This window comes from Pezoporus wallicus, unplaced genomic scaffold (genome assembly GCF_028554395.1).
Source record: "Pezoporus wallicus isolate ANWC-B61680 ecotype Strahan unplaced genomic scaffold, APGP_CSIRO_Pwel_v1 contig_8673, whole genome shotgun sequence".
NCBI classification, from domain to species: domain Eukaryota; kingdom Metazoa; phylum Chordata; class Aves; order Psittaciformes; family Psittacidae; genus Pezoporus; species Pezoporus wallicus.
Window position 1 is genome coordinate 823398 of NW_026637196.1, and position 24467 is coordinate 847864.

A 24467-nucleotide genomic window follows, 5' to 3' on the forward strand; every position below is an offset into this window, starting at 1 on the left:
TCTGGAGGTGTTAAAGATTCCTCAGGAAAAAAAATGTTGCTTACATCTTTCTTGGTATTGTTCTGTTCCAGCTCTTTGTTACTTAAACATCCATTATACTGAAGCAGTGAGAATCAATTAAATGCCCTGCAGAATATGGCCTTATTGTCCTATTCCCTATCTTGATATCCAAGTGAAATCCAAGTTAAAGGTCACATAAAAATAGCAGTAAGATCAATTAGTTCTAGGTATGGTGGAAAAGAAATCCTTTAAACATTCTTTATGTTCTACAATAGAGGTAGAAATGTGACCTTGAGGTCCTTTCCAACCCCAAACATTTTATTATTCTGTGATTTAACACAGTTATTTATCACAAATTCACAAATGTTCTTCATTACCTGCTTGTCTTGTTTAATTTCCCCAGGCAGGCAAGCCTGCTTTGTGTATGTACAGTTACCAGTAATGTGAAGTCTAATACTCTCAAATCTCTTTCCCTTTTCTGCTTCTCTTTCTGCTTCTTCCTTCTTCTCCGAAAACTAGAGGATGCAGAAAGACCTAGGCCTGAGATTTTCCTGCTTTATGGAGCTCTTAGTTATAGAAATAACTCCATGATATTCTTAACCTCTTTGTGCAGAATGTGCTGGAGCTGAAGGTCTGTGATGAAGACACGGTCACCAGGGATGATGAACTCTGCACAATTCTCTTCGATATAGATAAACTCACCGTAGGACGTACGGTTCGAGTGAAGTTTCAGCTGAATCCACAGGTGAGCGATGGAATTGATGAGAACAAAGCAAATTCTTTCCTTTCGTCTAAATATATCCTTTTACAGTGATTTGTATTAGGAAAAATCTACTTAAATGGATTTTGCTGAAATTACAAGAAAAAATATAAATCCTTGTATAAGGGCTCCCTCCTGGTTTTTGTTATGAAAAATCTCCACTCTAAAAATCTAGGATGGAAGCAGCTAGAAATAAATACCTGGTGCCTTAATTCTGAATATTTCTGGCTCATTTGTTGGCTCTTGGTATAAGTTCCTAATTTTCAGTCTCTTTCAACTGTAATAACATTAAAGCAGCTAGTTCTTTTTGCGTTGTGAATTTTAATCTGAATATGGCTGTTTTAGCAGAATAGCTAAAGTTCCTATGTTTCCATGCTCATATGGCATTTAGACCTCAAAAAACTAGTTTTAGCAACTGCTTTTTCAGCATCTTAAAATTTGGTATCTTTGGTTGGCATAGTTGTTTGGGGTTTTATTGATGTTGTGGTTTTGTTGATTATTTTTTTCCCAATTATTCTTATGCTCTGGGAATTATCTTAAGTGCTATTCTAAATAAATATTTTACAAATTATATGTAATTGGTACAATTAAAGCTATGAAGAAAAATAAGTAATATAAATTTCTTTCATTTTTCCCTCTCTTCAGGCACGTGAGGAGCTGGAGGTGGAGTTCACATTGCAGAACACGTGAGTAGAGTCCTAAATTCTAAATAAACTATTGTATTGAATATAGAAATAGTCTGAGAACCTGGTTGATATGTGACAGTGCTTCTCAAATCTATGGTCTCTGAAAGGAGTATCTAGGTGTTTTTATTTATGTCTAGTAAGCTGGGATTTCAGGATACACATTTTTAAGATTTTGAATATCTGAGAATGTCATCTTTACCCTCTTTGACTGCTACCTCCTGGCCACCAACTTCGTCCTGTTCTCTTTTTGTCATTGAATCAATACACAAGGAAGTATGATGACAATTACAATATTCAAGAGGTTTTGACACATAAAAGAAGGAGTGACAAGCCTAGATGTCTATAGACAAGACAAAGAGAGCCTATCACAATGAGGTCACAACACCAATAATTTCACTGGGGAAGGCAGCTCCAGTAGACATCCCAAATGGCCTGTCTAAGATCTTCATTTGTTTGCAAAGTAGAGGATGGCTTATGGAATTGGTACATAGAATCACACTCTTGATAATCTTACCTCTTGATGAGGGAGGTCTAGGTAGGTTGTCTGGCTTGGATGTTGTGCTAGAGTGGGTTTGCATAGGGGGACAGAGGCTGGAATTTGTCTTGGGGCATGTGTGTGCCGGCTCTGTCAAACTCTTCTATCGGACCCTGTAGCCAATTTCTTTTCCTGGAGACATAGATTAAGTCAGAAATTCAGCAATTTCTGCAGTTTCTTCTGTCTTAGTAGGAATTCTACTGCTTGGAAGGTGAGGGCTGGGGGACTGTACAAATAAAAAGGATCCTTGGCAGTCCAGAGGAAGAGATTTTAACATAATTGCAGTCATGGTTTGTTTACTACAGCAAGAACACATCTGATCTGCTTTATTCATTCATGGTGTGGTACCTGGGTGACCAATGTAATAGTTGTGTCCTGAAAAGCCCCACATGCAAAGGCATGAAACAGCTGCATCATAAGCTGGGGAATATGTTTGTGAGGTCCCAACAGGAACGAGAAAAAAAGAAAGATGCTTCTCTAGGAAAATGGGCTTCTTGTTGGAAGGCAGATAAACATTTCCTCTACAATCCCTTATTTGCATTTCTTGCACATGTGTGGTGGTCATTGCTGCTCTGCCTGTCAGTCAAGTTCGGAATAAAGATGTAACCGCATCTGAAACTGATGAAATACTGTGATCTTGGGAGGATATTGAGAGGGTTTTTTTTTCCGCGCTCAACATAGAAAAGTATGATGCTGAGAGTAGTTGATGGAAGGGTTTGTGCACTAGAATTGGAGACAATGGGGATTGCAATTACCAGTGGTATACTAACGAGCCTGAAAAAAAGTTCTGAAAGAGTGAACTGAAGTAGTTGAGATGGGTCACCAGAAAGCTATGAACCAAACTGACCTCTCCTGTGCTGAGTACGCTCAGCAGGTTTTGGCAAAGTTTTTTGGCATTTCTGGATGGGAGAAGTGTTGAGAGAGATTAGAAGTAATTTTCAGAGAGGGAGAGCCAACCGTAGCGTTAACAAGAAGTAAAGCTAACCATGGAGTACAGTTTCTACAAATCTGATATTGTGATGGGAGCAAAGAAAATATACTTTCCTGGAGGTAAATACGGCAGTTTGTCTCTGAAATTAGTAATCATTCCCATCAACACATTTTATCTGACATTATCTGAAGTAGTTTTTCACTCCTTTTCCGTCTTCATTCCAGACTTTATCAACTGCAAAATTTACTGTATTAGCCTGTTCTTTCTTTGCAGCATTTCAGATAAACAATATCACACATGAAGTGTGACCCCAGGCCAAGAAAATTTTCTGGGTTGCACCTACAGTAGTGATTTTATGACTCCTATTTTTGTCTGCCCATTGATGTCATTGCAAGAATTGGGTTTTGTGTTACTTTTACCAAAGAACATTGTGAAAATTCCCTCACGATACCCTGGTGGGCTGTATGAAATTGGTTTGTGCATTCATTCCCATTATCTTTTATTTAAAATGGAAGAAAGCCTTCGTTTTGGTAGTTTGGTTTCCACAACTGCAAAAACCCCTCTCATTTTGCCTCAGTCTTGCACCACTCCTGCAGTACCTGCAAATGCTCATCTTTCTGCCACTACACATGGCAGGTATTGAAAGCCAGATGTTTGATCCTAACAACACAGAGAGGAAGGCATGCTCCTTCCTCCAAGTGCTTTTTCACCAGCAACCAAGCCAAGTGATTGCAAACGCCTGCCCAATGTTTTATGGGCCCATAACATGAGCCCAGCTGGCATGAGAGCTGCTGCCCTCGAGCAGCAGTGACAGAAAAGGTAAGGTCGTTGTACACAGGTTGCTGATTTGAGTACTTTAGTACTTTCTGTGTAATTTTCTGATGATTATCAATGGTAATGTGGGCTTTCTCTCTTGTGTTTCCGTTGGTAGGGTCCAGAACCAGCATGAGCCTCCACGAGTTGCTACAGAGACAGGATCCCGCTTCACCAGGTGGCTTCGCTCACTCAACATCCCCCTCCCCTCTGACTTCTACTGAAGCCCACATCTGATGTTGAGGGGCCCCAAAGAGACTTCTACTGAACTGAAAGGTACTTTGAGTTTCCAAGGAGAGGTCTGAGGACCCCAGGGTATTTGCTGGGTCTGCTGATCTTCTTTTTGGCCTCTTTCTATCTTTCAGATGTTCCAAGTTGAGGAATTGCATCTAAAACATCTCTTAGAAGAATGAAGGACTACTCTAATGCAACTTTTCATCTCGCCTCCCCCTCCCTTTTCTTGTATTTCAAATGTGAAAGACGATGCTTAAAACAAAGCCCACTTATTACAAATAAATGTAAATAGGTGTACAAAAAGTTGTATAGAAGTTAAATATTATTAAAATATGGCAAAAACATAATTTTTAGAAAATAAAAGTCTTTTTTTCTTTCTGTAGTTCTGCTGCGTTATTTTGAGAAATTTCCCGACCAGCAGATCACACTAGCCATTTGGTTTAGGCATTGCTGAGTCTCCACCCATTGGGGGCCAAATGCACTCCTCACGTTTGTGTTTGTGGCAAGAAGCCACGGGCCTCAAACAGCACTGAAGGCAAAAGTTTTGTGTTGAGAAAGATGATCCCTCATGCATAGTAGTCTACTGTAGATGTGACCTGTAATCTAAGAATCCATGTAGCTGTAACGTCCCCTACAATATTGCCCATATTGTTGTAAGTCAAGCATGATCAGAAAAAGAGGAGGTAACAGTTTATGAATGCCAGGTGATGAGAAGTGATCCCCTGACTCACAAAGTCTGCTGCAGTCTTAGGCTCCCCTTCAGTAGACTTTTAGGGAAGAAAGATGCCCAGGGTCTCTGTTTCTGGCTTCCCTGGCCACAGGCTATAATATGCTTCCAATTCTCACAGTAAAACTGAGGTCTGCATTAAAAAAGGCCGCAAATCACAGACTGTGATGGAGGATAGGACAGGAATGTTAGTATGTGTGATAAGGGCTGTCTAATAACAGGTTGGTTGTTAGGGAAATTACCAGCCAAGTCTTGAGAAGTGGATGTTCTGTGTACCAGAGATAGGCAAGATACAAAGGTCCTTGCCAACCTGGATAGTGAGGGCTCTTCTGCACCCAGCTTAGTTGGGTTTCTAGCCATAGCTAATCTCAGAGCTTCAGAACAAGGTCAGTGCTTTTGCTGTTCTTAAAACATCCTCTTTATGCTGTAACCAGCAGAAGCCTTGAAATTCAAGATATAAATGTTGCAAGTGCCATGTAGAGAGTAACCAAAAAGGGACAGCAGCTGGGCTTCCTTACGGCAGTGACCCCAGATGGCCAAAAGGAACATCTCAGCCATTAGTGCTTAATGCCTCTCTTGTCCTGGTTCTTCCCAGGAGCCTTCCAAGCCATTGTGTCCAACTGTGTCAGTTCCTCCAGTTTGAAGGTCATGCCCTGGACCCCTTAAGTACTTCATACTTTGCTGATGCCAATACATCAAATAATAACACACTCTATTGGGTATTTACCTCCATCAAGAGACATTTCCTGTCTTTCCATCTTCATTTTACCAGGCTATGGAGGCTGCTATCTTTTAATATCCACCATGCTGTTTCTGTGCTTTCCTTAATGAAGTATTTGAGGACAGTGACACCATATGTCTGTATCATTACAACTATTTGACTACAAAATAGCAATGAAGCGCAATATTTTTTGTCTGAAAAAAAACTTGAATGGTATTTAAGCACATTTCTTTGCGTGTTTGTTTTGTTTGTTTGCTTTCTTTTACTTGAAAGCTTTTCCTGAGTGTTTTGCACTGTATTTAACCAATCCATATCTTTTTCTTACAGGAAAATATTGATTTGGAAATGAAAATTTAAATTGTTTGTGAGCTTTGGAATTTTTGGAGAATTTTTTGTCATGAGAAATTTTTTAAAGCTATTTTCATTTGTGTTTGTACTGAAATCTAACAGAGGTGATAAACCTTCCCTTAAAATGGATAACAGTGTCATTCATCTGATTTTAAAGGAAGGGTATTGCCTCACTTCAGCTGAGATGAAACACATATCTCAACTATATATGTGGCTACAGAGTCTATAATCCATAGCTTGTAAGGTCTGAACAAACAGCTCATACTCTCCGCAGCAGGTTGAGGAGTTGCTGCTCAATCCTTATAATTTTATGTATGTATGTATTGCCTTTGGACTAATCTGTTTTGGTGTTTTTTTGAGGTACTGAATGAATTTACACCTGCATTTCAATAAAATAGTATGGTATAAGATATCCTTAATGAGAGATTGCCTGATTTTTCTGAGGGAAAAAATACTTAAGAATATAAAAATTGGTGTCTGCAGTGTATGAACCCACATCTGTCCCTAGATGGATAAGTGGAAAAACTTTTACGCATACATGTGTAAAACTACGCAATGATCGAAACAATCAAGATGGACGTAACAGCCTCCAGCTCTCCTCAAACTCAGTATGCCGCATATCAGAACATACTGTATGGTTTACTAAAGCAGAAAAACCCCATTGGAGTTAAAGCCCAGCTGCATATTCTGCCATGGGTGGATGGAAAAACTTTCAGCTTGTCATCAAAACTATGCTTGCTAAAAGTCTTAAAGTATTTTTGAGTGAGAATGTTAGTCAGAAATGTCAAAGTTGATGGGGAAAATGAGTAATATATTAACTCATAGACTTAAATACTTATCTGAATTGTCCAACCCATGACATTATATTTCCCATTTTGTTTTTCAGTCCAGACTATCCTGATTCCATTATTACTAATGGAGTACTAGTGGTAATGTATATTTTTTACAATCTTTTTCTTGCCTGCATAAAAACTGTTCATATTTTTAACTCTGGAAACTGTGCTGTGTCTCAAAGCCAGTACTAGCAGCCACAGACCTACTGAGAAAAAGGATCTGTTGTTAGCATGTTGTAAGGCTGCTGTCAGCATACATGCGCCACCTACTTTCTTCTATAAACTTGAATTTTCTACACATTATTTTCTCATTACACCCATAACTATCAGGGGTTTAATGAAGAAATGATAACATGCTCACAAGAATAGTCCCATATATCAATACGCCTGTTATTTTGAATAGGTCTCATCTTTTTTTATCTGTATTTCCAACTTCAAGCAGCTCATGAGTTGTTTGTTCCTCTTTACTTTCAGACTTCGCAAAATGTCTTGTCACTATTGCCTTTGTTATCTGAACACACAGTAATAGATAACAATTATGTTGCTCATTGATGAACTAGAGGGTTTGGTTAAGAACAGTATGAATCACTTGCAATCACATTTGCTCTTCTCTCAATCATCATTTATCTTTTGTTCCAGGCACGTGAGGTTTCCTGTTTGGAGGTTAGAGTGGATACAGGGAAGCTGAACCAGCAATCCACAAGTGAGGTTATTGCTTCATTAACCTATTGTTTTTGTTTTGTGATTCAGTTCTTACAACAGATGTTGAAAAATTAATAATCTATTACTTTAGCTGTGTCACATAACACTTAGTTTCACCATGCCCCACCTTGCAGAGAGATTGTATCTGTTGAAATCCATATAAGTCAAGTATTTCATTCCAAGCCAGATCTTAACTTGGTGCAAAAATAGAGCCATTTATACTAGAATTGAACACTTGGAAAAAATCCTCATTTCTCTCTGTTAATTGCTCATTCAAAATGAAATTTTTTAGCAAAGTCAGATCTTTAATATTATGTTACAATTAATATGTGGAAATCTCATCCTGTATGTTTAATTTGGGGTTGTATATGTACAAAGTTTCTGCACATTCAGGGTTATGAAAGAGATTTTGTTGCTGTTGTTGCTTGAGCAAAAAATGGTAAACTTAAGTGCTTAAATTGAATGTAAAAATGTACCAAAGGGGTTTGCACAAAATAGAAGCCACTATCAAATCAGGACTTTGCTTTAAAATGTATCTCTAAGAAATATATTAGGACTCTTCACTAGTCTTCAAGTTAAGTAATTCAAATAAACAGTAACTTGTGTAAAGCAGTTTATGAAGCAAATCTCAAAAAATCATGGCTGTTTTGAGATAATTAATGAAACGAAAATTGACCTTTATAGAGAAAATGCAGCAATGGCTGAGTTGCATTAAAGGAAGTTTCAGACTGAAATGTAACATGGGGAGGAAAGGCTAGTGACCTAAAATGATATGCCTCTTGGCCTGATCTTGCAAGAAAACAGCATACAATCTCTCTGTAAATGTAAAGCCTTTTCTGTGCCAGGAACACAGCCTTTGGATTGACAGATGGTTTCAGTTTTAGCAATGAGGGTACATGTCAGGTAGACTGCTTGATTTTGGGGTTTGAATCACTTGACTAGATCCTAAAGTCCTTTCCAACCCTAATGATTCTATGATTCTATGACTACTGTAACTTATAATGAAATGTGCATAACAAACCAGAACAGACTGACATCAACTAAATGACTGTCTTGCTCAACCTGAATAAACCAAAATGCCTTTAAACTGATGTTCTATTTCTGTTTCAGCCACTGAATTCTACTTAATTACCATGGTGTCAGGAAAATCAGACAGAAAGTGTTCAGAATAGAAGTGGATTTTATTACTTATGTCTGTTTTCTTGGAATAGTAAAAATTCTCTCTCTCCCTCCTTCCCCACCCTCCCCTATTACTGTGTTTAGACCAAGAGCTTACATTTATAGTGAAAGGATCCCATGAAGGAAGCCAAAAGATTTTGCTGGACTCTGAACCCAGCCTTAACTTCATCATATTTCACTGCATCATAAATGACCAGACGAGACTGGAAATTGTATTACCAGAAGAGGTAAATGTTCCCCTCCTGTAAGTTATCATTAACCTTAATGAAATCAGAAGAAAAAGTTAAGTAGCCCTCTAAATTGAATAAGTTATAGAGGTGACAAACCTTTCATGTGTGCATCCCTACCACTTTTTACACTGTTTCAGCTGGCAGATAAAAATGAAAAGGAGAAATCTGGGGTCCTTTCTTTCCCTCTGAATTCACTCCCTTTGCAGAAAGAAATAACAGTAGAAGAGGTGAGTGCTGTGAACCTTTTGAAATAAATATTTTGTTGTTTCAATATTTTATTATCCTAGAAATAAGTCACCAGATGATTAACAAAATCACTGTGTAAAGTATTAGCAGCTATTTATTGATAGTGTTAAAAATATTAACACTGTCCTATTTACTTTATAGAAAGGAGGTGTTAACAATAATTAGAATAATATGAAAATCATTACAAACCTGCATCCCAAGATTAAAATCAAGTGGTTTCAAGGAACAGAAATGACCATTATTCACATGTATTCAGAAATGTCTTTTGGGATATTGGGGTAATTCCAGAATGGCTAGTAGTAGCAGTATTAGAAGTAGTAACAATAATAATAATATCCAGAATATAAACTTAATTCCAATCATAACTTCAAAATTATTGAGAGTGTTTTTGTTTGTAACTATATGTATTTCTTTTTTAATACTGTAACTTGTCTCATTCTTGTTGCTCCTTTTAAGTGTGAACATTATAAACTGGTGTAACACGCAAGCTTGTGGTATGCTAAATGCCCCAGAGGGTCTTGTTAGATAAGAAAGAATTTGATTCCAGAGCAGGGAGTGGGACTTTGGTGAATTGTACCAAAATAACGTCTGCAGCCATATGAATTAGTATTTAAGAACTTCCTCTCTTACTGAATGAACATTGCCTGAATGTAAGGAAAGAAACGTTTTAAAACTTGGTAGTAATTAGCTTTATTTTCTGGACTCCTAGGATCATTCTTTTCACTTGTGCTTGACAGCAAGAAAATGGTAAGATAGCTTCTTTTTTCTTATTATCCAGGATTACTGTAAACTAGTTATCTAGGTTTTTTTCTATGATAGGTGGAGAGGAGAACACATGCCCCGTGAGTGCTTTGCCCTGTGCTCATGTGGTGCCTGAGGTAAGTGCAAGTCTACTGCAGTTACAGGATCATGCAGTTCAATATGAGTTTATGAGCGTTGGTAGGTTTCTTCAGAGTAAATTACTCTATTTTATGACTACTCTTCTCAGACACAAGTAAAACTGTACTACTCACATATTAGTTTTGTTGCCCATTTATGCCAATAGCTAAATCTGTATTATGACTGAAATAAACTCTACCCTAACTTTGCAAAGTCACAAACCAAATGTAGGGCAGCCTGGCTTCTGCCCCTCTCTCCTGCTTCACTGAGCAGAATGGGAGCTGAGACCTGAGACCTGGGTTGGCATCTTTGCCAACTCACTCACAAGGACAGACTTGCAGAAGTAAAATCAAAGACAATGAAGTTTTATAGTGCAGCTAAAAACGGTCCATAGCATCCCTACTACTAGGTGATATACAGAAGGGAAGCAAGGTGGATTTTCAGAGCATGGAAGCAGTTTGTATAGATGAAATTCAGAGCGTAAGAAGAGCTACCTGTTCAATCCCAGCCCATAACAAAATACTCAGATGTAAATCTGATGGACAGATTTGCAGAAGGACAGAGAGAAATTTTGGTCTGTAGCTAAAAAAAGGTGTTTGTTTTTATAAGGTCAATCAGTCGACATTATTCTGTTTTCAAAATTACACTATGATTACCAAATTTGCCAGAAAACAGAGGTTACTAACATTAACCCTTGAAACATTCAGGTTTGTAAAATACTGATGAAAGTAATGTTCAGGATAGAGTCTGCAGCCACCAGAGGGTGATGTGACTCAGACGATTTGGTCAATATTGAGTGCGCTTTTCAGTAACGTGCGTTTATGTTGAAGGCACAAAGCATTAGCTGCCATTTTATTGCTTTTGTAGCTTGTTTTTCTGCATATTTTTTGGATTGTGCTTCACATTTCTAAAGGGAAAAAATTCAGTGTGGCTGCTTATGTGGAAAAAATGATGAATATTCTTATATATTTGCAGGATGAAGCTTACAAATGCTTATCTAGAAATCTGTTCAGCACACAGGTGAAAGGCTTTCACAGGACAGAGGCTGAGCAGGGAGTGACGCCTGCTCTGCAGTTCAAGCTCCATCACACAACTCATTAGACCTTCACTTTAAATACTGTTATTACTTGAGTTTTCCAGAATGTCACAGTGACATGGAATGGATACAGAAAAAATAATCACTGCAATTACCCATTTTGGTGATCTTTCCATGGATTGTATGTCTTGTATTTGTGCCTATGTTGGCAAAAATCTAAAGCACCTTGGAAACTCCTCCTCATCCTCACTATTGCTCCCTTCTGGCAATAGAAATGCTTTTTTTTCTTTATTCATTGATCAATATATAGTATGTTTTACAGATGATTTGTGAAATTCACCTGCCCTACAGGTCTTGAAAGCAGTTATAAATGATGTGCGTTGACTTGTCCCATTGTCTATTCCAGCTCAGGAGACCTGGATGTGCGCTTGGGGTTTGGCCTGTGCATGGAAGAGCAGGACTTCCTGCGGAAGAGGAAGAAATATGTTGCTGCTGCTCTGAAAAAGATTCTTCATTTAGAGGAGGACCTGAAGGAGCATGAGGCAAGCCTATACAGTCCCTGGTAGCAACCCCTCTACTGGATGGGGGCCTGGCCTATAAATCAAAACCACAAATAAAACCAGCTTAATTAATCCTGATGTTCTTGGGGCAGGCCTGGCCACCTAGGGCAAGAGATGAACAAGAGAAGCAGTAGCTGGTTCATGCAGCAGAGCTGGGAAGGCAGGATAAATGCCTTTGTAGCCCCAAAACTTCTGAACAGGCCCTTAATTCAATCCATTCCTGAAATTGCCCATGGGTTTCAGGAGGAAAATTTATAGTGAGCAAGTATGGAACAACTAGGACTGTTGCCTGGGAAATAGTGTGCCTAAGCTCAGTGACAAGGTGCTAGTCTTGGCATTTGTAAAGCATTTGCAGGGGAGAAAACAAAAATTTTCACCCAGACATCTGAATAAAAATACTTTGAGTGGTTTCTGCAGCAGAAAAGGAGTTTTGTTGGGAAAACTGACTAGAATAAAACTGTTAAGATGAGAAAGAAGAGTGAATCTCACAGCATTGTTGAATTGTATAGATGAAATAGCTAACTCAAAGTGTAGCTTTATCACTGTAGCCACTGCTTCTGCCTCCATAATTCAGCCATAAGCTTTGCAAGTGCTTATGCCTAGCTGGGTTGTTGAAAATTGTTGAAGTACAGACATCCCAACAGCAAAAAATCTGTAGCTGAAAATGAAAAGAAACAGTGCTGTGGCTAGGATACAGATTTTAAAATAATCTTATTTTGGATTTCATACCAGAGCATAATATAGGAAATCAGATTTTCAAGAACGCTGAAAATAATATTTTTCTCATAGCTCTCTGAGTTTTTTGGCACATAGAAAGTGGTTTAGGTGGTAATAGTAAAATGGCAAGACTAAAACTGTTTTTTCAAAAGGTTTGTTTAGTCTGGATCTCTTATTCAAGTGTTTAACTTCAAAATTGTGAAGAAAAAAAAAATACCCTCTTTCTTTTTGGCTTCTATTTGAACTGAAAAAAAAAAAAAAGGATAAACATCAGAATTTCAATTCATAATGAAAAAGGTTAGAAAATATAAAAAACAAAATGTAACTTTTTGAAATTATTCTAGTTTATTATTCTAATTGATAAAATTGGATACTAATACTTGTTAGGTATAAATAGCCATTTTCCATAGGGCATGTAAACATCCACACAACTCAAGATGCTAACGGAAGCAAAGGTTGTACTAGATTGGGAAAAGATTAAAAAAAGAATTGTCTGTCTCTTCAATCACACTTGGACCTTGGAATGGGGGAAGCCCTGTTGATGGTTGTGCTTCAGGACATAAAGTAATTAGTGGCCTGAGGCCAGGAAGGCTTTGGCTATTGTGGGGTCTGGCTGATTACAGGGTGCTGTGCATTCTTTTGAGACACTGGTCATTGTTAGAGGCAGAATCACAGATCCCTAATCTGCTCGGGCATGGTAAATCCTGTATTTTCTATGACAGCTTCTAATAACACACTTCGAGAAGAATTCCAGGGTGATGAGGTTCATTTCCAATTATTTATTAAGCAAACAGCCTCCCACCCACCCGACCTGAGTGGTAAGACACAAGACATCCCTCTCCCATCAGTCAGGTGGTGGCAACAGAACCTTTTGCAACAATCACATCCTTTTTGCATGAAGTAACGTAACTATTTGTACCAATGCCTGTAACTTGTTACCTGATTTCTGCAGTAAGAAGGGTTGCTTGTCACTAATACATGCAGCCCTTCGCTTCTTCTGCCTTGCTGTATTGTACAGGTGCCAGTTGTGGCCATCACGACTACTGGTGGAGGGACCAGATCCCTGACGGCAATGTATGGCAGCCTGCTGGGTCTCCAGAAACTCAATCTGTTAGACTGCATTTCGTACATTGGTGGTTTATCAGGTACCACATGGTAAGAATGACCCAAACAAGGTTTATGTTTGTACTTCTGCTCAATACCTTTGACTATTTGTACAGCATCATCAGCTTATACGGCACTTAGTAAAGCAACAGCATTTCCATGTTTCCTACAATCTCCACTGTTTCCACCTAGAGCAAAGAAACTAAACACACTGAATAAGAGATCAATCATCACATTCATCAGCTGCCTTTTTTTACCACATTGACACAGTTTTTGCCTGATATTTTCATGTAAATGCTCTATTCCCTATTCATATTTTATCAACTATATCTTAGACTAAATGCAACAAATTCATCTATAGACTGGAAATTGAAGAAAAATGAGAAGAAGAATTTATGCCTGCCATTTGCTGCTTATTCTCACTTCCATTTTGGATTTAGAGTGCAACTCCCTCTGGTAAAGATATATTTGGGGCTAGTGGAATTACTGCTGTCACAGACAGTCCAACAAGTGATGCCAAGTTTCTGACCCTGGAGAGACTGCAGCTGTGGTTGGTCAGTATAAAGTGGTCTCTTCTCAGCAGATGATATAAAGTATTTAATCAAGTGGGTTCTAGGTAGGTCCACTCCTCTACACCTCGTTGGAAGTGGGGAGGTTTTTTGCACTGAATTCTGTGCCAGCCCTTTTAAGTAATTCCAAACCTTTATGGCAGGTTTGTCTAAATATTTGCCAAAATTCTTTTAACTTCTCTGTATGCATGTGGAAATCTGAGTGTGCCTGTTTGTGTAACGATTTCAAGGAGACACTAAAAATGGCCATACTCAGACGTGTCCAGTTCTCTCGCTGGCAGAAGCCATTAGAAGGTACTTCGGAACAAACATTGGATGAGAGCAAACTGGTAATGACTGCTCCCCAGAATACTTACCCCTTCGAAGATGGATTTTCTGAGGACTTGTGGAGTCTTTGTATTTAATAGCCTCAGGTGCTATTTTTTTTTAAATCCCTTGAATATCTCAGATCATTTTTGAGTCCATGTAAACTTTTATTATCAAACCCAGGAGTGCTTGGAAGTTCTGTTTGCTCTTGACGTAAGTATTTGAGGTGTGTTTAAATTTTTGTTGTGAACCCCATAAGAACTAAGAAACAGGCAAACAGGTTGCACAAAGGTTCTCTGAAGCCAAACCACAGCATTACTACTCTTTCATTATTTTCTTCTAATGCTTCTTCAGGACAATGGCAAATTTATATGAAGATGCTAATTGGTCACAAAAATATCTGGAGGATGCAATCAAGGAAGCTCGCAAGCAAGTGACCAAATCCAAGATCTGCTGTTTTAGTTTGGATTGTCTGAAGTACTATTATAATGACCTAATGGAAAGGGCTAAAGAAGGACATAACACTTCTTTCATAGACCTTTGGGGGCTTGTCATTGAATCCATGCTACATGACAAGGTATTACTCTTTTTTTTTTCTTCCAGAAACCTGGAGGACTTCTATAGCTATAAAGGAAAATAAATCCTGGGATGCCATTCAGTACCATTAATGCAAATATAGTTTAGTGGCTGATTAAGTTCTGTGTACTCAGATCATTACTAAAATGCTACTCTTGCTGTAAAGTGAGGCTGACTTTGAACTGAAATAGTTATGGCACTGCAGGCAAAGATGTTCTGTCTTCTTCAAGAAACTAAAATCCTGAGAAAAAATATATTTTGATATGTAAACTAATTACTTTGGACATTAAATATTCTGACTAGAAGAGACACTTAAAAATTTGAAATAACTAACTTCACTAACATAAGTGAGGATATGCATTTGTAAAGTAACTTACTTATAGATTGCATATGGAAAAGATTCAAACAGCAGAAAAAGCATTCTCTAAATATGTTACCTAATTTTTAGAAAGTGTGATGTAAATTTTAATACTTTAAAAATAGTGTAACTCAAGTAGTTTGTTTCTGGTTTATGTTTATTGAAGGAAATTTGAAATTGTCATGTGCAATAGAGTGTATTTTTGCATCTGCTTGTGAGCATCTTAAAATATGATCTATTCTGTTCACTGAAGTTCAGCCAAGGAAATTCCCTTACCTTTCACTTAGACACATATTTCTCCTTGGGAATGTTTTTTTTTCCTTGGCTCAATTTACAGTCAACCTCTCTGCATATGTCAAAATCCAAGAATCCATATAGGGTGTAGCTTCCTTTGGGATACTTGCCAAGTTTGGAATATCCTGGGGCAGATATTTTTGAACAATCCAGTGAGCTGAGAAGGGGCAGGAAAACCTAGATAAACCTGACAGTTCACTCTATATTATTTCAAGTGCAAATTGTTTTTCACCTCATTCCATTAACCATTTTTAATCAAAACCAGAAAGATGAGCATAGACTATCAGACCAACGGCAGGCAGTGGATAATGGCCAGAACCCGTTGCCCGTCTATGTGGCCATCAACCTCAAGTCCAACTATAGTGCTCAGGCATTCAGAGGTAATGGTTGTGATTTAGATTTCTTAACAGTTTTATAATTTAAGGAATCTTAACTAAGACTGAATGTAATCTCATGTAATCAACTTTAATAATATAATAGACCTTTCATTCTAACTGAAAAAAAAAACCTTTAAAAATGTCAGATTATAGTGACTAACACTTAAAAATGAAAAGTCCAAACATGTTAAGTCTTTAGAATGTGAGTTCTCTACACTATCAGAAGTGAAAATATAGTTATACTGTGGAAGATGCCAAAGTCACAATTTATCCTCGTCACAAAAAGCTTGTAATGAAACTAATTTGTATGATGGTTCTATGTGGTCTTATTTTGAAAAATTGAATGGGAAAACTTAGAATTTTTGGGTCCACTGTCAGGAAAATCGCTTTTCTATAATATTAATTTTCACAGCATTTGCTTTAGTATGAGCCACACCAAGCCTGGTGCCCTGAAAAGAACAAGTTATACATGAGCAGGAACTTGATGAAATTCAACAAGGGCAAGTGTAGAGTCTTGCATCTGGGGAAGAACAACCCCATGTACCAGTACAGGCTGGGGGCTGACCTGCTGGACAGTAGTGAAGGGGAAAGGGACCTGGGGGTCCTGGTGGATAGGAGGATGACCATGAGCCAGCAATGTGCCCTTGTGGCCAAGAAGGCCAGTGGCATCCTAGGGTGCATTAGAAAGGGTGTGGTTAGGAGGTCAAGAGAGGTTCTCCTCCCCCTCTACTCTGCCTTGGTGAGGCCGCATCTGGAATATTGTGTCCAGTTCTGGGCCCCTCAGTTCAAGAAGGACAGGGAATTGCTTGAAAGAGTCCAGAGCAGAGCTACAAAGATGATTAAGGGAATGGAACATCTCTCTTATGAGGAGAGGCTGAGGGAGCTGGGTCTCTTTAGCTTGGAGAAGAGGAGACTGAGGGGTGACCTCATCAATGTTTACAAATATGTAAAGGGTGAGTGTCAGGATGATGGAGCTAGGTTTTTTTCATTGATGTCCAGTGATAGGACAAGGGGCAGTGGGTGTAAACTGGAGCATAGGAGGTTCCATGTGAACATCAGGAAAAATTTCTTTACTGTGAGAGTGACAGAGCACTGGAACAGGTTGCCCAGGGGGGTTGTGGAGTCTCCTACGTTGGAAATATTCAGGGCCCTCCTGGACAAGTTCCTGTGTGATGTACTCTGGGTTACCTGGCTCTTGCAGGAGGGTTGGACTAGATGATCTTTTGAGGTCCCTTCCAACCCTTAGGATTCTGTGATTCTGCGAGCAATACACACTTTTGCATAAGATTAACTGCAGGGAATACTTATGGTTTCATTCAAACCAGGGCTCTTCTGCTGGAGATTGCTGTATCACAGTCTGGGACCACCCTGCCTCAATGTGAAAGGATCTTATGGCATTAGTACTGCAGGCAATATAGATATACCTATAGCTGATAAACTAGCCATGAACTACCCAATGTCTGTCTCATTATTTGTTTCTACTCTCTAATACTCTTCTGTTTAGCAACAGTTAACATATTATTGCCTTTTCATGATCTGGCTGTTTGTTGCCATAGAGTGGCTGGAGTTCACTCCTTATGAAGTCAGTCTCCTGAAATATGGAGCATCTATTCCTGCAGAACACTTTGGAAGTGAGTTTTTTATGGGAAGGATGGTGAAGAGGCTCCCAGAGACTCGGATCTGCTATATGCAAGGTGACTACTGCCTAGAGGGAAAGGTGGCCTACTTGAGTGGTAGCTGGTGTGAGTGATCACATGGTTTGTATATTAGCAAGGACATATTTAGGCAATATGTATACAAAGATGTCCAGACAGACAGAAAGGAAGTATCCAAGGGGAAAGACTCAAGGTAAATATCAATTAAAATCCATCCAAGACTACTCCACCAATCAGTTTCTATTTTCTCTTTCACATTACAGGCATGTGGAGTAGTATATTTTCCATAGATGCGATGTATGTCTGGAATTTGGCTACTGATTCAGAGGACTTCTGGTCTAGATGGACCAGAGACAGAGTAAAAGATATTGGTGAGATTATGGAACGTTTTTTTTTAACTACCAGTATATATTGCATGCTATATGTATTGCACCTTCTGTGCGGAGGTCTAATGCCTGGAGATATGCTGTTGAAGTCAGAGAAAGAAATGAGGAAAGAAAAGCAGAGATGTCAGCTAAGAAAACTTTCTGCCTGATTTAGAACTAAACTGTGCAACTTTGGCAAAGCTGTGCCTTTTTCTGAAGGACAAACAGGCACAAAAAGAGTCTCCAGAAGACATGTAAAAATCATGTTGTGCTAAGAACACATCTTAAGATTGTTAAGTTAGAATATTGTCCTCCTTGGCCACTAACGCTGCCAGCAGAGAAAATGTCTCTTGTGCAGGGCTTTTTTTCTCCCCTAAACTGCCTTTGGAGAAAGCTTACTCTTGCTGTTAACTGCACAGGGAGCCTGGAGTGGCTGGCCTCCTAACTTAGCTAATATTTGCAGCTGGGTGATACTCACATGCATTCTGAAGGTGTCCTGCTCAACGGCCAGTGTTATCCTGTATGTTTGGGACTTGGCTCTCCCCTCCACCACACACTGCAATAGAGGTGGGCATCATTTGAGGAAGCCTACAGTGGGAGGTGGTATTTACTTCCTGGCAGCTTGTTGCCTGCGGGTAGCTGTCACTTAATTCACTGCATAATGCTGAGTTTTATTTGGTGGCATAGACCTTGAAGGCTTATAGCAATGTTTGATTAACCTGTGGGGTGGGGGATGGTGAGAACTGTGGTTATTAGTTACTCCATTTTTAAAAATACTGATAATTTCTGAAAACTGTCCTAACTCAGAACTACTTTTTTCCTTCTTGCAGAGGAGGAACCCTTTCTGTCCATGAATCCCTATGAGGTAGACACATGTCTATTCACTCCCTCAAGCGCCCTCTCCTCGGCTTTGCGAGATGTCTTGACAGGACGCCCAACCATTGCACAGTATCCCAATTTTATCAGAGGCTTACAGATGCATAGCAAGTACCTGGAGAGTGAAGGATTTTCTACATGGAAAGGCACAGTAACACAGTCTGGGTTTTAGTAAAATTTTGGAGAGGTTTAGATTTGGGAATTCCTTTAGGATTTCCAACAAGAAGGAAGAGACAAGACTGGCTTCTGAAAACCTGCTTCTCCCTTCTACAAATGGAAAACATGGAAGCCAGATTTGAACAGCATTTTATTTTTGGGGTTGGGTTTGAGGAGTGAAATTGAATTTGTCTGTCCGGGCATTGTGTTCCAGTGGGCAGGGTGAGCTCAGCCAAAGCTGCTTGGAGTGTCCAGGAGAGAATGACAGAAAAAGCTGCAGTGTGTCACTTCTGTAAATCAGTGCTGCTAGTCAGTCAAAGGAAGGCAGGGAAAATGGGGAGAAGAAATTCTCCATTCTTCCTTCAGTACCTTTCTGCAGAGCAGTCAGTTGTGGTTTTTTATTTGTTATAATGACAAATGTTTGTGTTGCAGACACAGTGATAGACTCCTTCCCAAATAAACTGATGGAAACAGCAGATGATGAGCTCTCCCTTGTTGATACTGGGTTTTTCATCAACACAAGCTACCCACCGCTTTTGAGATCGAAGAGGGAGGTGGATGTCCTCCTGCATTTAAATTACAGTGGAGGGTCCCAGGCACTGGTAAGATAAGCCATGGCATCTGGGATGTTTTTCCTCCATGGTCTTTTGGTCTCTAGCACTCATCAGTTAAACCAACTAGCTTTTGGTTCTGCAGTAGGAATTATATGATTATTATCTGCTTTGTTATTTAAATTGTTAGGTGATGTATTAGTAACTAAGGAGACTGTACTGGATACAGACGTTTCAAAATCATCAAGATCTTCACTGCAGTGGATCCAAGAGTTTTTAAAGAGCTAACTGAGCTCCTATACTGATTTTGGTTACCCTTGAACCAAGCAAGTTATAGAGGCAATGGAAAGTCTTCACAGTATTTCAACATAATACATGGGAAAACCTATGTGTCTCTGAGCCTCTTTCTCTCATCAGTTTTAGGGAAATGTACAGGCTGATGCTTGACCTGATTCATAAAGAAAAATAATATTAGTGTTGATATATAATGAGAATAATATAAAATAAACATAGGCTTAAAGTAAATATAGTTGTTAAAAATGTTTTTCTTTGATGAGTTCATAAGGTACGTTGATAAACATATTTGCTAATAGGGAGTCATTGTCAAACATCACAAACTGCAGAGGACAGAAAGATTGGGAAAGTGGTAAATAAGAACTCAAGACGATACAGAATAATCTGAACTGATGTCTTCCTTCTCCATTCTTGCAGTTTCTTTGCCTTCTCCCTCTAAACCTGTTTCATTAGAATAATAAGATCAGTCCTGTGGCTTTTGGCTCCACTTGCAAGCTCAAAAAAAGTGATTGTTTTTTTGTTTTGCCTAAATCAATGGAGAAAATGAGATGAATAGCAATGTCTAGTATAACTATGGCTGTTTCCATGTGAAAATTGATACCTTCCCAAAGGAAGATTTAAATCTAGCAAAATTCATGTTAGCTGCTGGAGTTTAAAAAAATCCAGGTCTCGATATTTTTGAGTTTTGCTTCTTTGTGTTAAATTTATTTTTTTTATTCATTCATCCAGCCTCTGGATCAGATTGCAAAGTACATCTCAGGGCAAGGAATTCCATTTCCCAAAATTGAGATAAGTGAAGAAGACAGGGAAAACTTGAAGGAATGCTATGTGTTTGAAGATGCTGACAGTCCACAAGCTCCAACAGTGCTTTTCTTCCCCCTAGTGAATGACACCTTCAAGAAATATAAAGCTCCTGGTGAGTCATCTCTGGCTAGTAGTTTTAATTTAAAGTCGCTTGCCTAGTGTATCCATTTCCTATCTAACATCTCACTGTCATCTCTGACCTTCTTTCTAATGCTGGTATTATGAGTCAAAAACACCTCCGAACTGTGTGAGTGCATCTGAACTGTGAGAATTCCAGAAGCTCCTAATACATTTGAGATGAAAGTAGGCATATACTCCACAGGACTTACTAGAGATAGTATGAAACTCCCAAATAGAAGCGACATGAGTGGTAATTCCTCAGCACAAGCTTTTCTACTCTACAGACATGGACTTGTTATGCACCAATGCTTGCAAAGAAAGATGAAGGCAAAACCTTCTGGATGTTTTGGTGGTTGTGCATTCATCTGGGTTTTGTTGACATATTTAAAAGTAAACTCCCAAACTGAGGACTGAGTGAACAGCTTTTTGGTTTTAATATGAACTACATCGTCTGAATGCCATAATTTCTCCTGAACTTTCAGCGAGATGGTTGTTATTTCATCCAGTACAAGACTATCTTTCTTTCCTTTTGCTTGTACTTTTCAAGTTTGGGTAACCAAGACTTTATGTTGTCCAAGGAGTGGTCTACAAGCACTGCTGCTGATAATAAATGTTGTTGTCATTCCCAGCTGTTTGGGTTCACATCATTTTCGGACAGAGGCTTGATCCAGAGGCTGGAGAATATGGTGGTACAGATGTCCCTTTGGCAAATTGTATCTTTCCCTCCAAATCTCCCTTTTCTGTCTGTAATGACTTAAATGACTATTATGAGCCATTTAATGCAATAAAACCTTATGGGTGCATCTCCTTCTGTTTGTCCCTCAGGTGTGGAAAGGAGTCCTGAAGAGATGGCTGAAGGCAAAGTTGATGTTTCCACCATCCTTTCCCCATTTACTACAAGGGAGGTGTGCTTCAGTGAAGAGAATTTTGACAAACTAGTGAAACTGACTGATTATAATGTCCTGAATAATGAGCAGTTGATTATTCAAGCCTTGCGTTTGGCAGTGGCACGAAGGAAACAACGGAATTATTAGTCACTGCCCACTAGCTTCAAATCTCCATGTGATATTTCTTGGGTTTTCTATTGTCTGGTAAGATCGAGGTGTTTGATGCTTGCCAGTGATACCTGCAGTAGATATCACATCATCCTGAGGATGTACTGGACTCCATTTTACTTACATGACTGTTCAGATGAGCAGATTGGAATTTACCAGTGCTTTAATCCAAAACAAACTTCAAGGCAACAGATTCATGTTTTGTTTTGCTACCTTGCTACATTACCAGTTGACAAATATGTATTCCTTATAAATTCAAACAGCATTGTGTAAGACAATGAAATATGTAGAACATATAAATGCTGCTTTGATTCACATTTTAATGTCTTATTTCTGTCTGGCAGAACAGCAATCCATTGAACTGGAATTTTGCTGGTAGATAGCTAATTCATTGTGCTGGTCTTGCCTGTCCTAATTATTGAAGGTTATTATTGCTGATTACAGTGTCTGTCCACTTACGAGGTTTTTATTTAACTGGCTTTCTTCATGAAACTTCAAAAATACGTTTGTTAAGTTACTATCAGTGTTGTAAAAGTCTATGCTGTTTTCACCATCAATAAAAAATACCTCTGAATTTAGTCATGTTTGTTTCAGATGGTCAAATGAGTCCTCTGAGCTGCTACCCACAGAACCACCTATACTCAGCCTAAGTAGTTGCCATGTTGCCGTGTTGGAGCTGTTGCTGATTCTCCTGTCCCACTCATCTTCCCCTGCTTTGACTGTCCCTGGAAGATGACCTTGCAATTTCTCCCAGCATTTCATAAGATGTGAAGTAGTATATGATATATGAGGAGACTGGTCACAGCAGCTCAGAAAATGCTTAGGATTATTTTCCTTTTGATAATAAAAAGCTCTGACTGAAGCAATGAACTTCAGAATGAGTCACCAGGAAAGAACTGGTGTTAAGATCAGGGGTATCTTGATTATGCTCAAAGGTGACAAGTTTGTTTCTATGGAATAAAGTTCTAGGAAATGGATTGGAGGAAAAGAGTCTCTCCTATGGAAAAAACAGCTGGTGGTGCGTCTTAGAGCAATTCAGATGGTGGAAGAAGAGTGGGCCATATTTTTCACCTATAAGCATGTTCATTTTGTTCATACACCTGAAACACTTGAAAGGGCACATGTAACCCTTTTTTCAGGTACAGTATTGCATATTTAAAGCTAGATTGTTAGCCCTCCATATGTGAGGCAGCTGTAACTGTGGTTTAGGACATCTGCTCATGGGATCCCTCCAGGTCTTTTCCAGAGTTATCTCTGTTGTTACACGCATGGCTCCTAAGACTTTTTTGCTGCAAATGAAACAGGGTGGGATGGAAGAAGTTTTGATCTCTTTTACAGGGGAAACTTACCCAACAACTGGACAGAAAAAAGCCAGACAGGTACGTGACACAGCCTAAGCCTGATTAACCCTGGTTTTCATCGGGGCTAATTAGCCCATCTTCTACCCATGACTAATTACTCTACTGACATACGTGTGCTGCATCCCAAGTCAGCCTTGGGTTATCTCTGCATTGTGTCCTGTTGGTTGATGCAAAATCTGCCTTTCCCTCTCAGAGGGAATTCTTCCTATTCTCAAGATGGTTCTGCAGCTGTTTGCTGTAGCATCCCCAATATTTCAATTTCCTTTTTTTTTTTTTTTTTTTGAATCAGGGCACCAATAGTGGTTTTTAGTTTTTCTTTTTTTTTTTTTAAGACTTTCAAGATCATTGATAAAACCATGCAATATGCTTATAACTGAGCTGTTTGCAGTCTTTAGTGTGGGGTGTCCCTGCCCATGGCAGGGGGATTGGAACCAGATGATCTTAAGGTCCTTTCCAACCCTAACTAGTCTATGATTCTATGTTTTTCTTTGGAGTTATCTTCCTTTGACTACTGCTTTTTGTGATCTTTTAGTTATCCATCCTTAATGTGTTTAAAGTTTGTCTGGGTGACTTTTGTTGCATCTAGTTCTTACATTAGAGTGTCTTAAAATGCCAGACGTTTTATGCGATTTGAAATATGTCTGTGAAACCTTTACCAATCATGTCATTACTCATTACAAAGTGAAATGAGATTATTTTGAATTTGTTTTTTCTGTTAAATTTCCTAATAGCGAGGTTTTTTTTTTTTACCAGAAAAACCCCTCCAATTTTTTCCTTGTGTACTCAGTTCAGGTACTCCCTCACTGAAACACTGACCACCTCACATGTTGTGCAGTGCTCTGCACAGTGAAGCCTTATAAACGTGAGGACATGAAGAATACGTGAGGACCTAAAGAATAATTAGTGTGAATTTCAACATAAATTTCACCCTCCCAAATGTATCTTCTTGGAGATCATTCATTGAAGCGCCTTAATTCAGATGCAAAAAGTGACAAATCTGTTTAAGAAGTGAGTGAGCCTTTAAACCTTTGCCTTTACAAGGGAAACTCATCGTTTCAACAGGAGATTTGAGTATTGTTTCATGCATTATATGTCACTGCAATAGCTGCTTGGCTGAAAGCTTACTGCCTGTATTGAGCAAAATGAAGGTGAGATGGGGATTAAGAAACAATCTTTCAGATGTGCCTTTAAACAAAGATCCATCTGTTTCCTATGGTCAAGAATAGGCTACAGAAAGTTTTTTGTATGCACATCAGTTTGTTTGGATGTCCTTCACCAAAGAAATCCTTGTTGCTCACTCCTGGGCAACCAGATGGACCCTGGCTGGCATCAGCCACCTCCATACAGGGAGCTGAAGTTTGACAGCCCTCCACTGTGCAATGGCACTGTGGCCTCCTCCAGAAGTGTTGGGGATGCTAAAAGTATAAAGTATTTTCTCAGTGCCCATAACTGTGAAGGGAAATCCCTTTCAGGTCTTGATGTCCTCCCCACTGCAGCTGCAAAGACCAT

General features: G+C 39.0%; 1 protein-coding gene across 1 annotated transcript in view; it reads left to right on the forward strand.

Moving 5' to 3' along the window:
- Positions 1-22130, forward strand: part of LOC130596395 (cytosolic phospholipase A2 epsilon-like) — a 32039-nt gene extending 9909 nt beyond the window's left edge. Inside the window, exons 5-21 of the mRNA XM_057403941.1 lie at positions 614-745; positions 1406-1446; positions 6642-6684; positions 7228-7291; positions 8554-8696; positions 8837-8926; positions 9655-9692; positions 11267-11402; positions 13156-13292; positions 14471-14693; positions 15610-15724; positions 17278-17415; positions 17640-17747; positions 18572-18763; positions 19206-19375; positions 20348-20534; positions 21368-22130. Coding sequence (XP_057259924.1) covers positions 614-745; positions 1406-1446; positions 6642-6684; positions 7228-7291; positions 8554-8696; positions 8837-8926; positions 9655-9692; positions 11267-11402; positions 13156-13292; positions 14471-14693; positions 15610-15724; positions 17278-17415; positions 17640-17747; positions 18572-18763; positions 19206-19375; positions 20348-20534; positions 21368-21576 — 2166 coding nt within the window. The 3' untranslated portion in view covers positions 21577-22130. The remainder of the gene's footprint in view (positions 1-613; positions 746-1405; positions 1447-6641; positions 6685-7227; positions 7292-8553; positions 8697-8836; positions 8927-9654; positions 9693-11266; positions 11403-13155; positions 13293-14470; positions 14694-15609; positions 15725-17277; positions 17416-17639; positions 17748-18571; positions 18764-19205; positions 19376-20347; positions 20535-21367) is intronic.
- The last annotated feature ends 2337 nt before the right edge of the window (positions 22131-24467 follow it).